The 12,891-nt window shown below is 54.1% G+C and overlaps 1 protein-coding gene and 1 long non-coding RNA gene across 2 annotated transcripts; one reads left to right on the top strand and one right to left on the bottom strand.

The window, feature by feature from the left end:
- Positions 1–1,078: 1,078 nt before the first annotated feature.
- Positions 1,079–10,905, top strand: Tmc8 (transmembrane channel like 8). Its single transcript, XM_032913710.1, is given in 16 exon segments — positions 1,079–1,172; positions 1,174–1,298; positions 1,405–1,553; positions 1,774–1,923; positions 2,110–2,195; positions 2,824–2,960; positions 3,087–3,234; positions 4,265–4,435; positions 4,603–4,742; positions 7,801–7,924; positions 8,278–8,375; positions 8,529–8,712; positions 8,948–9,078; positions 9,163–9,321; positions 9,865–9,943; positions 10,349–10,905. Coding segments are annotated over 16 exon segments (2,172 nt in total). The 5' UTR covers positions 1,079–1,136; the 3' UTR covers positions 10,604–10,905.
- Positions 1,364–7,801, bottom strand: LOC116909937. Its single transcript, XR_004389113.1, has 4 exons — positions 7,343–7,801; positions 4,630–4,739; positions 4,346–4,511; positions 1,364–1,483 (listed from the first exon to the last, which is right to left on the bottom strand). It is a non-coding gene; the product is annotated as an uncharacterized LOC116909937 (long non-coding RNA).
- Positions 10,906–12,891: the final 1,986 nt, after the last annotated feature.

Here is a 12,891-nt window from a genome sequence, read left to right as displayed (position 1 = left end):
GACACAGACCTTTAATTCCAGCCTTGGGCAAGTATCTCTGTGAGTTCAAGGCCAGCCTGGTCTACATGATGAATTCAAGACAACCAGAGTTACATAGTGAGACCCTGTCTTGAAATAACACAAAGAGAAAAGAAAAAACTCCAGAGTTCTGGAGAGCCAACAGCACCTCCACCTATCACTATGCCATGTCACTCTGCGGTGACTGCCGACCGCAGATAAGGGTTCCTGCACCAGGACACGTCTAAGGACTGGCCGCCAGGAAGGGGGCTTGCGGGAGCGGGAGCACAGAAAAGCAGGTCGGCCTGGTGCGTGCCCACCGCACACCTCTCACCTGTGCCCGTGTCCCTCCAGGACAGGAAGTGCACGCAGAGGGAGAGGAAACTGTGCGGAAGGCGGGAGTGGGTGGAGGGGAGGAGACACAGTGGGCCCCCACCCCCGGGTTCCTGTCACGTGACCCACTCCCCACTCCCTCACCACCCTGTTTGGTGTGTTGAGAGCTGGTCATAGCAGGGGGCTCCTCGGGGAGTTTGGTCCCTTGCCCCTTTGTGAACTGCTTGCTCCGGGACGATAAGGACGGTGAGAGGGGAAGAAGGCCAGGGCTATTGCTTCCTTCCGGACGGTTTGGAGGGGGTCCCTTCTTTTCTCTTGGTTGGGGATATAGCCACGCCTCCTATTCTGGGTCCCTTAAGAACGCCAGAGCAGACACAGCCTGGGCAAAACACACAGAACGGAGCCCTAGTACATCCAGGACTGGGGTGTTGCAGGAAGCTGTATTGTAGGAGCTGTCCGGGTTCAGGACAGGGGTGACTTCCCAAAAAGCCAACCAGCACATGGAAAAAGAGTGGGGATGATGTTTTTCCAAAGCTTAAGGTTTATGACAGCCGGCCTTTGCTTTGCCGGTGGCTTCTCTTTCCTCACATCCTGGAGGCCTTTCACCGCATTTGACAGGCAGGAAACTAAGGCCTTTGGTCAGTGGGTCTGTTTAAGAGGTGGAGTGGGACAACCCGGGCTCCGACCCCAGCAGGCTTCTTTTCACTTGTGAACATTGGCAGGGCCAAGGTGGAGCTCACCACTCGGCTTCCCTCGTTACTCCTGCGAGCAAGGATCTTGCCAGTCTGTCCCGCGCGCCCACTGGGATGTTTCGCCAGTGGTCGGTGCCGTCAGGACCAGCCCCCACGAAGATCTGAATCCCAGGCGTCCTCGGAGGATCTGTGGAAGCAAGAAGTGGAGCGGCTATGCGCCTCCCGGACGCCTGTGCGGATGCTGCCCTACGCCATGGCAGATAAGCGCTTCATCCGGTGGGTGCTGCTGAGCCACACCGGACCAGGGATGAGGGTGGGGGCGCCCGGGGACGCACCTGTCAGATGGATGACTCAAGGGCGCCCCATCACCATGGTCCTGCAGGAAACTGCGGGAGCCCGAGGGCGTGAAGAACTCCTGCTGGCAGCGGTGGCATCGCCCGAGGCAGGTGGCGCGACAGCAGCTGGGGGAGGCAGCAAAACGGCTGGGCCGCGGTTTCGGGCTCTGGGAGGGAGCTCTCTACGAGATTGGAGGTAGGATCCCATGCCGACCCTCTCTTCCCACCTCCCTCGTCAGCCCCTCCGTCCTTGTACACTCCTCGAATTTCTCCTGTACACACCTAGCTGGGCGATTGCCTTTTGGAGTTAATTGTGCGCGAAGCCCTATTTTTGCCCTGGGCTCGTCCACATTGGCACACGACACACAGTCCTGGGATTCTCATCGTGGCTGACTCTCCATGTTTTTCTCCCACAGGCCTCTTCGGGACCGGGATCCAGTCCTACTTCACTTTCCTTCGCTTCCTGCTGCTGCTCAACCTGCTGACCATGCTGCTGACTGCCTGCTTTGTGCTGCTGCCCCTGCTCTGGCTCCGCTCCCCTGAGCCAGGCCCTGCCCTGAAACTGAGTGAGTGCTGACCCTGTGGATCTCAGTCTGGGCATGCTGCAAGGGCTAGCTTTGGATTCTCCTCCACACGACCTTCTTCCCAGTACCTCAGACAGCCTCAGAATTAGGGTAGAGACAGTGGACTTGGAAGACAGAGTGTCCCCTGTTTGGGGGACCCTATCCTGATGCTTTTCTCTTCCCACGCAGCAGGTCTCCAGTGCTCCGGCAGCCCCCTGCCCCAGAGTGACATCCCAAGGTTCCACAACCCACTTTGGAATGTTTTAACTGGCAGGGTAAGTGGGGTATCTTCTGGCAATGCTCTAGGACATCTGGGAGACCACAGTCTGAAAGGACCCCTGCTCCCTCGAGAGAGATTTTGGCTTTTAAGGGAGACTCTTCCACAAGGCAGCCAGGCCAGATCCAGGGACATAGGGATGTGTCCCCATGACCTATAGAACCCAGCAAGAGACAAATGGCAGAAGGAATCCAGACCTATGAGCTTAGCACCTCCCACCAGGTGTGGTAGCCATGCCTTTAATCCCAGGACTTGAAAAGTAGAGGCAGGCAGATTTCTGGGTTTGAAGCCAGCCTCATCTACAGAGCGAATTCCAGGACAGCCAAGGCTACCTAGAGAAACCCTGTCTGGGGGCCGGGGGAGGGGGTACCTCCCAATTCCTGGAGGCCACTGAGCCAGTATCTTGATCCAAATCCGTGCAGGCTTGGGCAAGTTACCTGGCTTAAGTGTCTGTAAAATGAGTCTCTTAGGCCAGGACAGTGGCACATACCTGCAAGCACAGCGCTCTGGAGATGGAGGCAGGAGGATTGCAAGTTCAAGGCTAGCCTGGGACACCCAGGGAGAGCCTGTCCTTCCAGGGCGAGCCTTAGACCAGGGCCCTGCACTCAGCTTTGTTCATTCTCCAGGCCTTCAACAACACCTATCTCTTCTACGGTGCCTACCGAGCAGGGCCAGAGAGCAGCTCAGCGTACAGCATCCGCCTGGCCTACCTCCTTAGCCCGTTGGCCTGCCTGCTACTATGCTTCTGTGTGATACTGCAGAGGTGAGGGAAGATCCCATGTCACCTCCAGGCCTCCTTCCCCGGGCAAGGAGATCCTCAGCTAGCAGTGAGGCTTATCCTGGTCCCCAAGGTGGCGAGACCCCCACAGAAGTCTTTCTCTTCCTCCAGGATGGCAGAAGGCCTCCCACAGCAGACACTCGTGGGCCAGCGCTACAGGACGCCCCTCAGTGCCAAAGTGTTCTCATCCTGGGACTTCTGCATCCGGGTGTGGGAAGCCGCCACCATCAAGAAGCACGAGATCAGCAATGAACTGAAGGTGCGTGCGGCAGAGCGCGCGCCCAAGCACACGTGTGTGCTGATGGGAGCGGAGGAGAGGGGCTGTGTGAGTGTGCACGAGTGTGCCGGGCTTGAAGACATTCACAGTGTATATTTAAATGAGCCCCAGGTGCGATGGGATAGTGTGTGACTGTGAATAAGAGTGACCGTGGCGCTGGAGAGATGGCTCAGCGGTTAAGAGCACTGACTGCTCTTCCAGAGGTCCTGAGTTCAATTCCCAGCAGCCACAAGGTGGCTCACAACCATCTGTAATGGGATCTGGTGCCCCTTCTGGCCTGCACGTGTACATGCAGGTGGAATGCTGCATACATAATAAATAAATCTTAAAAAAAAAAAAAAAAAAAAAAAAAAAAGAGTGACCCTCACGCTGTGAGCCAGCTGTGTTTTGAGAACACGCAAATGTTCTAAGAATGTGTGAGCCAGGCCCTTGGGAGGCAGAGGCAGGAGGATGTCTGTGGTTTTCAAGTCAGCTGGGGCTGCATAGTGAGACCCTGCCTTAAATAAATGTGTGAATGTCTAGGTATTATGTGCATGTCTGATCCCAGCACTGGGATCCCGGGCTGAGGCAGGAGGATTGCCCTGAGTTTGCGACTAACCTGGGCTACAATTTCAGAAATGCCAAGCCAGCCAAGATTATGAGACAAGACCCCATCTCAACAAGGAGGGGTTGGCGGGATGACTCTTCAGGTCAAGGGCCTTGCATGGAGACTGCCGGCTTAAAGTTCATCTCTGGATCCCATGGTGGGAGGAAAGGACCAGTTCCTACAAGCTGTACTCTGACCTCCACGTGTGCACCATGGCATTCACACACACACACACACACACACACACACACACACACAGAGTGTAAAAATAGAAGACCCAACAACAAAAGGCATGTACGCACACGTACGTGTGTGCATGTGCATGTGTGTGTAGCTGAGTGAGTGTCTGATCAGAGGTAGCTAGTGATTGGGTGAGAGTGGGCATGAATGTGGAGTGCTTCAAGGCCCCTCCCTGCTGCCCGTCAGGTGGAGCTGGAAGAGGGCCACCGCTTGGAGCTGGCTCAACAGCAGACCCGGGCCCAGAAGGCCTGCCGCCTGCTCACCTACCTGCGTACCAACGTCCTCATTGTACTCCTAGTGGTCGGAGCCATCAGCGCCATCTTCTGGGCCACCAAGTACTCACAGGACAACAAGGAGGTACTGGACAGTTAAATTCCTTTCTTTACTGTTTGCTTTTTCTGGTGTGGACCGTGGGAGGAGGAGAGTGCTCCCACTCGGCAGAGGAGAGAAATGGGGGCTCAGGTCAAGACCCTACATGGGAGCCCCATCTCCGGAACCCTGACCTCCCCTCCTTTTCCCTACAGGAATCCCTTTTTTTGGTGCTCCAGTACCTGCCTCCTGGAGTCATCGCCCTGGTCAACTTCCTGGGTCCCCAACTGTTCACAATCCTGATCCAGCTGGAGAACTACCCTCCCAGCACCGAAGTCAATCTCACCCTGTTCTGGTGAGCATACGGGGGTGGGGCGTTGTGGTCCTCAGGCCCTGAACTGAGAGACTCACACGTTCACCACTACACCAAAGGGGAGGTGAGCAGTGCTTCTAGAACATTCTACCTTAGGGACCCAAATCTGAGGCTTCCCCTGAAGGGCCCCATCAACCTGCACCAAGCAGAGGGCCATTTAGAGGGTTGGGATGTTCTTTGGCTTTGGGGAGTCAAAAACCAGCTGTGGACACTTGCAGTGGTGGCATCGCACACCTTTAATCCCAGCACTCGGGAGGCAGACGCGGGCAGACCTCTTTGAGTTGGAGGCCAGCCTGGTCTACAAGTGAGTTCCAGGACAGCCAGGGTTACGCAGAGAAGCCCTGTTTAAAACAAACAAACAAACAAACAAAAACATTTAAAAAGTCCACAGCTCCTGCAAAGCATGAGCACTAGGTGCCAGACCCTCAGCCTAGAAATGCTGGACCCATTCTCTGCATCCCTCATGGTCGATTCTGATTTGCTTTGAAACACACACTAAAAAACACCTCAAACTGGGCCAGGCATGGCGGCAAAACTAGCACTTGAAATGCTGAGGCAGGGAGTCCCAAGTTCGAAACTAGCAAGGGTTACGAGGCAAGATGCTGTCAAAACCGTCCAAGTCAACATCTGCCAAGAGGGCTCGGAGGGTATGAGTCCATGCTGTGTGAGCGAACTTGACAGCCCGAGCTAGGATTTGACTCACACGTAGAAAACCAGATGTGGTAGCACACATCTGTGACCACAGCAGCCCTGTGCTGAGACAGGGAAGAGACAGGGACTTGCCTGGGAGCACCCAGGCTAGCAAACCTAGAGTACACAGTGCATCCTTAGAAAAGTGAGGAGTTGGGGATTTAGCTCAGTGGTAGATCACTTGCCTAGCAAGCGAAAGGCCCTGGGTTCGGTGCCCAGCCCAGAAAAAAAAAAAAAAAAAAAAAAGAAAGAAAAAAGAAAAAAAGAAAAGTGAGGTCGTGCATCAATTGTTTGCTGTTTGTTTTTAAGATAGGGTCTTGCTCTGTAGACCAGACTGGCCTTGAACTCACAGACACCTGCCTGCCTCTGCCTCCCAGTGCTAGGAATAAATGTTTGCACCACCGTACCAGGCTTGATGTTGTTTTTTTGGTTTGGTTTGGTTTTTTTTTTTTTTTTTTTTGGGGCTGGGGCCCGAACCCAGGGCCTTGCGCTTCCTAGGCAAGCGCTCTCCCCCTGAGCTAAATCCCCAACCCTGGTTTGGTTTTTTAAGGTACCCCAAAGGGCAGCCATTTCTGCCTCTCAGCTCCTAAACTGGAGACCAAGCCTCGGTTGCCAGCCATTCTAATCACATGGACACTATACTGTCCGGGTTACAAGCATGTCACAGATCCAGGCCATAAGGCTATGTGGTCCTGACACATTCAAAAAGTAGGTGTGGCTTGTGTTTCTGAAGCACACAATGCTGAGCTATGAGCCCGGGAGTTAACTAGTGGGGCTGGGATGTAGCTCAGCCATTCGGTGTGTGCTTAGCATGAAAGGAGACTTGAGTTCAGGTCCCAGCAGCCACATCAAAGCTGGGTGTTGTGGCATGTGCTTGGAACACTCCACACAGCAGTGGTGGGGTCAGGGAGATGGGCGAGTCCCAAGACTTCAGTGTCCCATGTAACTTCAAATGCAGAGCTTTGGGTTTAGTGGGAGACCCTGTCTCCAAATTAAAATTTTAAAGTGGACCCTTGAAATATGGCTCAGCAGCTATAACCAGGCACAGCTCTTCCAGAGGACCCAAATTACCTTCCCAGCAGCCAGGTCAGGCAGCTCCTCCAGGGAGGTTCAATCCCTCTGGCACTGACTGACAACTACATTTACAGGCACATGCCCCCACACAGACATATAACTCATAATTTTAAAAATAAAGATAGGGCTGGAGAGATGGTTCAGTGGTTAAGAGTGCTGACTGCTCTTCCAGAGGTCCTGAGTTCACTCCCCAGCAACCACATGGCAGCCCACAACCATCTGTAATGGGATCTGATAGATAGCAAGCATTCGGAAGTCAAAGACAGGCAGGCAGAGTTTGAGACCATCTTGGTTCACAGAATGAGCCCCAGGCCAGCCTGAGCTACATAGTGAGACATTGTCTCAAATAAATGAGCAAAAAATAAATTTTTTTTTTTTGAGCTGGGGACCAACCCAGGGCCTTGCGCCCTAGGCAAAAGCCCTACCACTGAGCTAAATCCTCAACCCCGCAAAATAAATTTTTTTAAAGATTTATTTATTTATTATATATAAGTACACTGTAGCTGTCTTCAGATACGCCAGAAGAGGGCATCGGACCTCTTTACAGATGGTTGTGAGCTACCATGTGGTTGCTGGGAATTGAACTCATGACCTCTGGAAGAGCAGTCGGGTGCTCTTAACCGCTGAGCCATCTCTCCAGCCCGCAAAAAATAAATTTTAAAAATATATAAGGAGAGAAAGAGAGAGAAAGGCTGACCAACGACTAAAGTCAACCTCTAGTCTCATGCACATGTACAGGAGAGTGTACCCAACACACATGCACCTGCATATGCACGCACAGACACACACAGAAGGTGACCAGACTTGGTGGTGCTCACCTTTAACACCAGCCCTCAGACACATAGGCAGACAGATCTCTGTAAGTTTGAGGCTAGTCTGGCCTACAGAGTGAGTTCCGGGCCATCCATGGCTACATAGGAAATAAAAGAGGAGAAAGAAGATGTTATCTGACCTGAAGCTTTGAGGACCCAGGAAAGTGCAGTTTCTCTTGTGGGACTCATCCGAATAAACTGTAAAGCTGGCAGCAAGGAGAATAGCTGGGTGGCGCAGTATTTCCCTAACTGGCTTAGAAACGGGACCCATTCCCTGGGAATCATGTAGCGTCGGATTTGAGGAACGCATTTTGAGAAACACTGACGGGAGCAAAAGCAAGCTGGAAGGAGGCTGAGCTCTGAGAGAGGGGCAGAGCCCAGGACACAGGATCTCAGACACCAGCCTGGATAGAGTCGTACCGACCCTCTGACGTATCCCCGTATGGCGCATGCCCCGTCTGCAGGTGCGTGGTACTGAAGCTAGTCAGCTTGGGGATGTTCTCCTTCTCCCTGGGTCAGACGGTGCTGTGCATCGGCAGAAACAAGACCAGCTGTGAGACCTACGGCTACAACGCTTGCGACTACCAGGTGGCCAGCAGCCCCATCCTTCCCCATAAAGCCCCACCTCAGACTCCAGAGTCCGGTCCATTGTAGTCCTTGTCCCTCCCTGGGTCTCATTTTTGTGAGTAGCTGGAAGCGGAGCTGCCATACCACGGCATGCGCCAAGGGGGCGCCCTGCACCCTGCTGTAGCTCTCCCGGCATGGGAGTCTTTTGCTTTAGTCTATCCCTGAGGTCATGTCTGATTGCAAATGGGCACTGAGACCCACCCCAGCCGCCAACCCACTCCCGCCCTAACTCAAGAAAGCAATGGGTGAGGAAAGAGAATCTGGAGGAACCTGAGGATAGTGATGGGTCTGGTCTCCCCCTCTCTGCACCGCAGTGCTGGGAGAACTCGGTGGGCGAAGAATTATATAAATTAATCATCTTCAACTTCCTGCTCACCGTGGCCTTCGCCTTCCTGGTCAGCCTGCCTCGGAGGTGAGCTACATGGGGACACCCCAGGGTTTGGCCAGAGGCCACAGCCAAGCGTGAGCTAGGTGTGTCCCCTTGAGTGAGGGTATGGTGGGCCATAGGGAAGACCTCCTGGCTTGAATACTTGCCCGGAGTGTACCCAGATCCTCCCTACCCCAGGCTGTTAGTAGAGCGCTTCTCAGGCTGGTTCTGGACTTGGCTGGACCGGGAGGAGTTCCTGGTGCCCAAAAACGTGCTGGACATCGTGGCTGCACAGACTGTCACCTGGATGGGTCTCTTCTACTGCCCCCTGCTGTCACTACTCAACAGTGTCTTCTTCTTTCTCACCTTCTACATCAAGAAGGTGAGGGGGCGGGTTGGGGATTTAGCTCAATGGTAGAGCGCTTGCCTAGCAAGCACAAGGCCCTGGGTTCGGTCCCCAGCTCCGAAAAAAAGAAAAAAAAGAAAAAAAAAAAAAAAAGAAGGTGAGGGGGCTGGTTCAGGCGACCCCGAGGCTGCTTTCTGTTTCTACCCTCCCTTCTCTGAACTCCCTGGTCTACAAAGCACCCTCGTAAGTCCTGTTATCGCCCACCCCCCAGTACACCCTCCTGAGGAACTCCAGGGCATCCCCGAGGCTTTTCCGAGCCTCCAGCTCCGTCTTCTTCTTCCATCTGGTGCTGCTCCTTGGCTTGCTTTTGGCTGCAGTGCCTCTGGCCTACGTGATCAGCAGGTGAGGAAGGCTGGAGACTTGGGGGGCTGGCCCAGCAGCTCCTACCCCAGGTTCTGACAGGCCTGTCTGCTCCCATCTCTCCAGCACCCACTCCTCCTGGGACTGCGGCCTCTTCACAAACTACTCGGCCCCCTGGCAGGTGGTACCGGAGCTGGTGGCCCTCCAGCTCCCACTTCCTGGCCAGTATGCCCTCCATTACCTCAGCTCCCATGCCTTCAGCTTCCCACTCCTCTTTCTGCTCAGGTGACTGTCCATCAGGGCGCAGGGAGAAAATCCAGGGGTTTCCTTTCTCCCCCAGGGTGGGTGGTATACACTTGAGCATCTCTAAGACAGTGTCCGGGAGTGCAGGAGCCAGGGAAATGAGGGCTCAAAGATAGGTACCTGGGGGCATACTGTAAGGTACTTCTGACCTCCTGGGATGCTGTGAGGACTGCATGACCACCGAAGAAAACACAGCCCCAGGTGAACCTACTTGCCGTGCTGGAAGACTCCAGGGCTGTAGGAAGAAGGGGTGATGGTGGTAAAGCAGTGTGCACAGGGATCTAACGGTGAGTCCGCAGACGGTGCACACCTGTAATCCCAGCACTCAGGAAGCTGAGGCAGGAGGATTACTGTGGATTTGAGGCCACCTTACCTACAGAATGAGCTTCAGGCCAGCCAGGGCTACAGCACAAGGTCCTGTCTCAAAGACAGAGACTGGGAGGGTGGGGGTGGGGAGGAAGTCAGACCAGATGAGGATGACTGCGATCTGAGAGGTGACTGAACTGGAGTCCTATCTGCCTTAAGCCTCGTCCTGACCGTTTGCATCTCCCAGTCCCGGGCGAATGCCAGAGCCATCCATGAGCTGAGGAAGCAACTGGTGTGGGTGAGTGTGCATGGCACTGTGGCCAGACCCTTGAGTGTGTAGCTAGCTCCTCTGAAGGACTGAGCTGGGAAGGTGGGTTTCTTTCTTCCTTGTGGTTGGGTATACCTCCAGGTTAGGAAGAAATCCGCCGCTCCTGCGACAGGCAGCCTACTTCGGTGGAGGCGTGACCTTGGGTTGAAGCAAAGCCTTAGGTTATTGGCGTGGTTGAGTAGGGACTGGGACGCCTTGGAGGCGGGGCCATGGTGCTTCCTAGTCTTAGGTTAGGGGCGGGGCCTCTAGTGGCCTCCCGCTACTGCATTAAGAACATGTCCTGACGGGGGCGTGGCCTCTGGTTGCGTTGCGGGCGTGGCTCCTGGCTACAGCTTGTTTCTAACTAACGTCTGCTCTCTTGTTCTCCCTGCGCAGCAAGTCCAGGAGAAGTGGCACCTGGTGGATGACCTGTCGCGGCTGCTGCCGGAGCTGAGCCCAGAGCCCGAGTCCCCTCACTCTCGAGCTTCGCGTCCACGATCCTTCTGCCCGGGATTCCCATGCCCAGGCTCACCTGGTCCCAGAACACCCTGGCTGGGCTCCTCCACCAGGCTGAGCTCCTCAAGCCTCGGAACCCCCAGTGCCTCGGTTCCCGCCTCCAGATTTCACTTCCCCAGCCGCACAGAGCTGTAGCACCGACCCCACGTCCCTTGACTCTACCTCAGCTTCCTCCAGCGCCTCCACTCCCGCCCTTCCACCTCCTTTTGCCCATGCTTTCTGCCCCACCCCCACCCCACCCGGAACACAGCCTACAAATGGCTCCTGGCCCTCTGGCAAGGTTCTCCAAACTGAGCCACACCCTCAGGTCAGCAAGAAGAACAGAATTTCTACCTCTTTTATCTCATTCCTTCAATTTTTATTGAGTGTTCTACAGTGTACAAAACAGTATGAATATAAACTCACGGATGCAATTTATAAATATATATATATTTTTTTGAAACACTGGAATTTCTTAGAGTTGCTCTCAGAAACATTTGTATATTTCTCTCCATGAGGCTGCAAGAGCTGGTCTGGAACAAACCTGCACTTCTGTGCCCCTACAAAGGTGAAGCCATGCTCTGCGAGAAGCAGTGCTGGGGCTTGAACCAAACACGTGGGCCCCAAAGGCACACTAAACCAGGGTGGAGCTCGGAAGCCACCCCAGAGCCGGAGAATGGCTTGCTGAAATTCAGTGATGTCTGCGTCCCTTGGGGAAAGTAGATCATGGCTGTTGTGTTTTATAAAGAGAGGCCAGGGATATGTTTGGTGAAGGCGCGGTGGTATGATGCAGAGGAAGAGGGTGCCTCTGCGAGCCCATGCCGAGGAATCCCTTCCCCCTGAGGTGCCAGCCACACTCTGATATAGTATAGAATAGAGTTTATTCAGGGCATGGGGAGGGGAGTTGAGGGGATAGTAGAGACAGAGAAAGATGAGACAGAGAGAGACAGAGACAGAGAGAGACAGAGAGGTAGTAGAGGTCATCCACAAGGCAGGTGGAGAGAAAGGGGGGAGGGGAATGGAAAGAGAGGGGGTTGGAATGGAGAGAGGGGTGATAAGGAGGAAGAGGAGAGAGCAAGAAAGCAAAAGAGAAAGGAGTTGTCGAGCAGCCCCTTTTATAGTGAGTCAGGCACACCTGGCTGTTGCCAGGCAACTGTGGGCGGAGTCTTAGACTCAATGCCAACAATGGCCACACCTCTGCAGAACCTTGTTCTGGCAGCGACTCGGAGCCTGCAAGGGGTGACAGTTCACACCCCGCCAGTCTCTCAGTGCCCGGTACAGACCTGCCACTCTGAGACCTGGGGGGGGGGGTACGTTCTCTCGGGGCTGTAAAGGCAGGGCAGGGGCGCGGCCTGCAGCTGTGCCTGGGATTCCTTTTCTCCTTCCCACCCTCCATGAAGTTCTTTGAGTTTGAGAAGCTTTGAAGTTGGAAGCTGCAGCGGCTTTGGACCCACCGATTGGAAGGCATGCTCTACAAAGTTCTGAAGCTAACGAGCCAGCAGCCTGGGGGGCCAGTTTCTGAGTTTCTTGACTTTTGTTTGTTTTGTTTTTGTTTTCTTTGTTGTGTGTTGGTTTTGAGACAGGGTCTCTCTACATAGTCCTGGCTGTCCTGCCTCAAACTCACAGAGATCCTCCTGCCTCTGCCTCCCAAGTGCGGGGTTAAGGTCTTGGTCCCCGCTCTATGAGGACATTTTAAGCAGCTAGTGTGCAGAGCTGCTAGCTGGGAGGCAGAGGGAACCCTGGGAGATGATTGGAACTCTTCCAACAGGAAACGTACCCCAGACTGGCTTGGAGCTCCTGATCCTCCTGCCTCTGCTTTCCTAGTGCTCTGTGACGATCACGGTCCCCTCCACCCAGCTGAGACACCTGCAGCGACTGCCTTGATTTCTGTCACAGATACCAGAGTCTTCTCAGGTGACCTCTGAAGACTTGGCCACTTCAGGCCCCCCTGAGACTTCCCTTGCTTCAGTTGCCTGGCCACCACATGACCTCCCCCTCCCATCTGTAATCAAGCACCAATTAGGTGCTTCTAAATGCAAGGGTTTCTGCAGCAAGTACAGGTCTACACTTTGAGATGCATGGAAAATGTACTGTAGGAGGTGGCCCTGTACTGTAGGAGGGGCCACAAACAGGGCAGGGGTGCAGGGCCCTGTTCCTGGAGCAATGAGACTTGGAGGGGCACAGGTAGGCTCTGGTGCCCAGTAGGAGGAAGGTCACAAACCATCCAGGTGAACAATAGCAGCTTTTTAGGGTAGCAGCTACAGCCGCAAAACCACCTGGGAGCAGCTTGGAGACAGATTCCTGGGCCTGAGCTTCTACACCATCAACTCTTTTTTTTCTTTCTTTTTTTTTAAATTTTATTTATTTTATGTATGTATGTATGTATAAATACACTGTAGCTATCTTCGAACACACCAGCAGAAGGCATCGGATCCCCAGTTACA

Source organism: Rattus rattus, chromosome 9, assembly GCF_011064425.1.
Source record: "Rattus rattus isolate New Zealand chromosome 9, Rrattus_CSIRO_v1, whole genome shotgun sequence".
Taxonomy (NCBI): Eukaryota; Metazoa; Chordata; class Mammalia; order Rodentia; family Muridae; genus Rattus; species Rattus rattus.
Note: the sequence above shows the minus strand (reverse complement) of the source record. Positions and strands in the feature narration are given on the sequence as shown.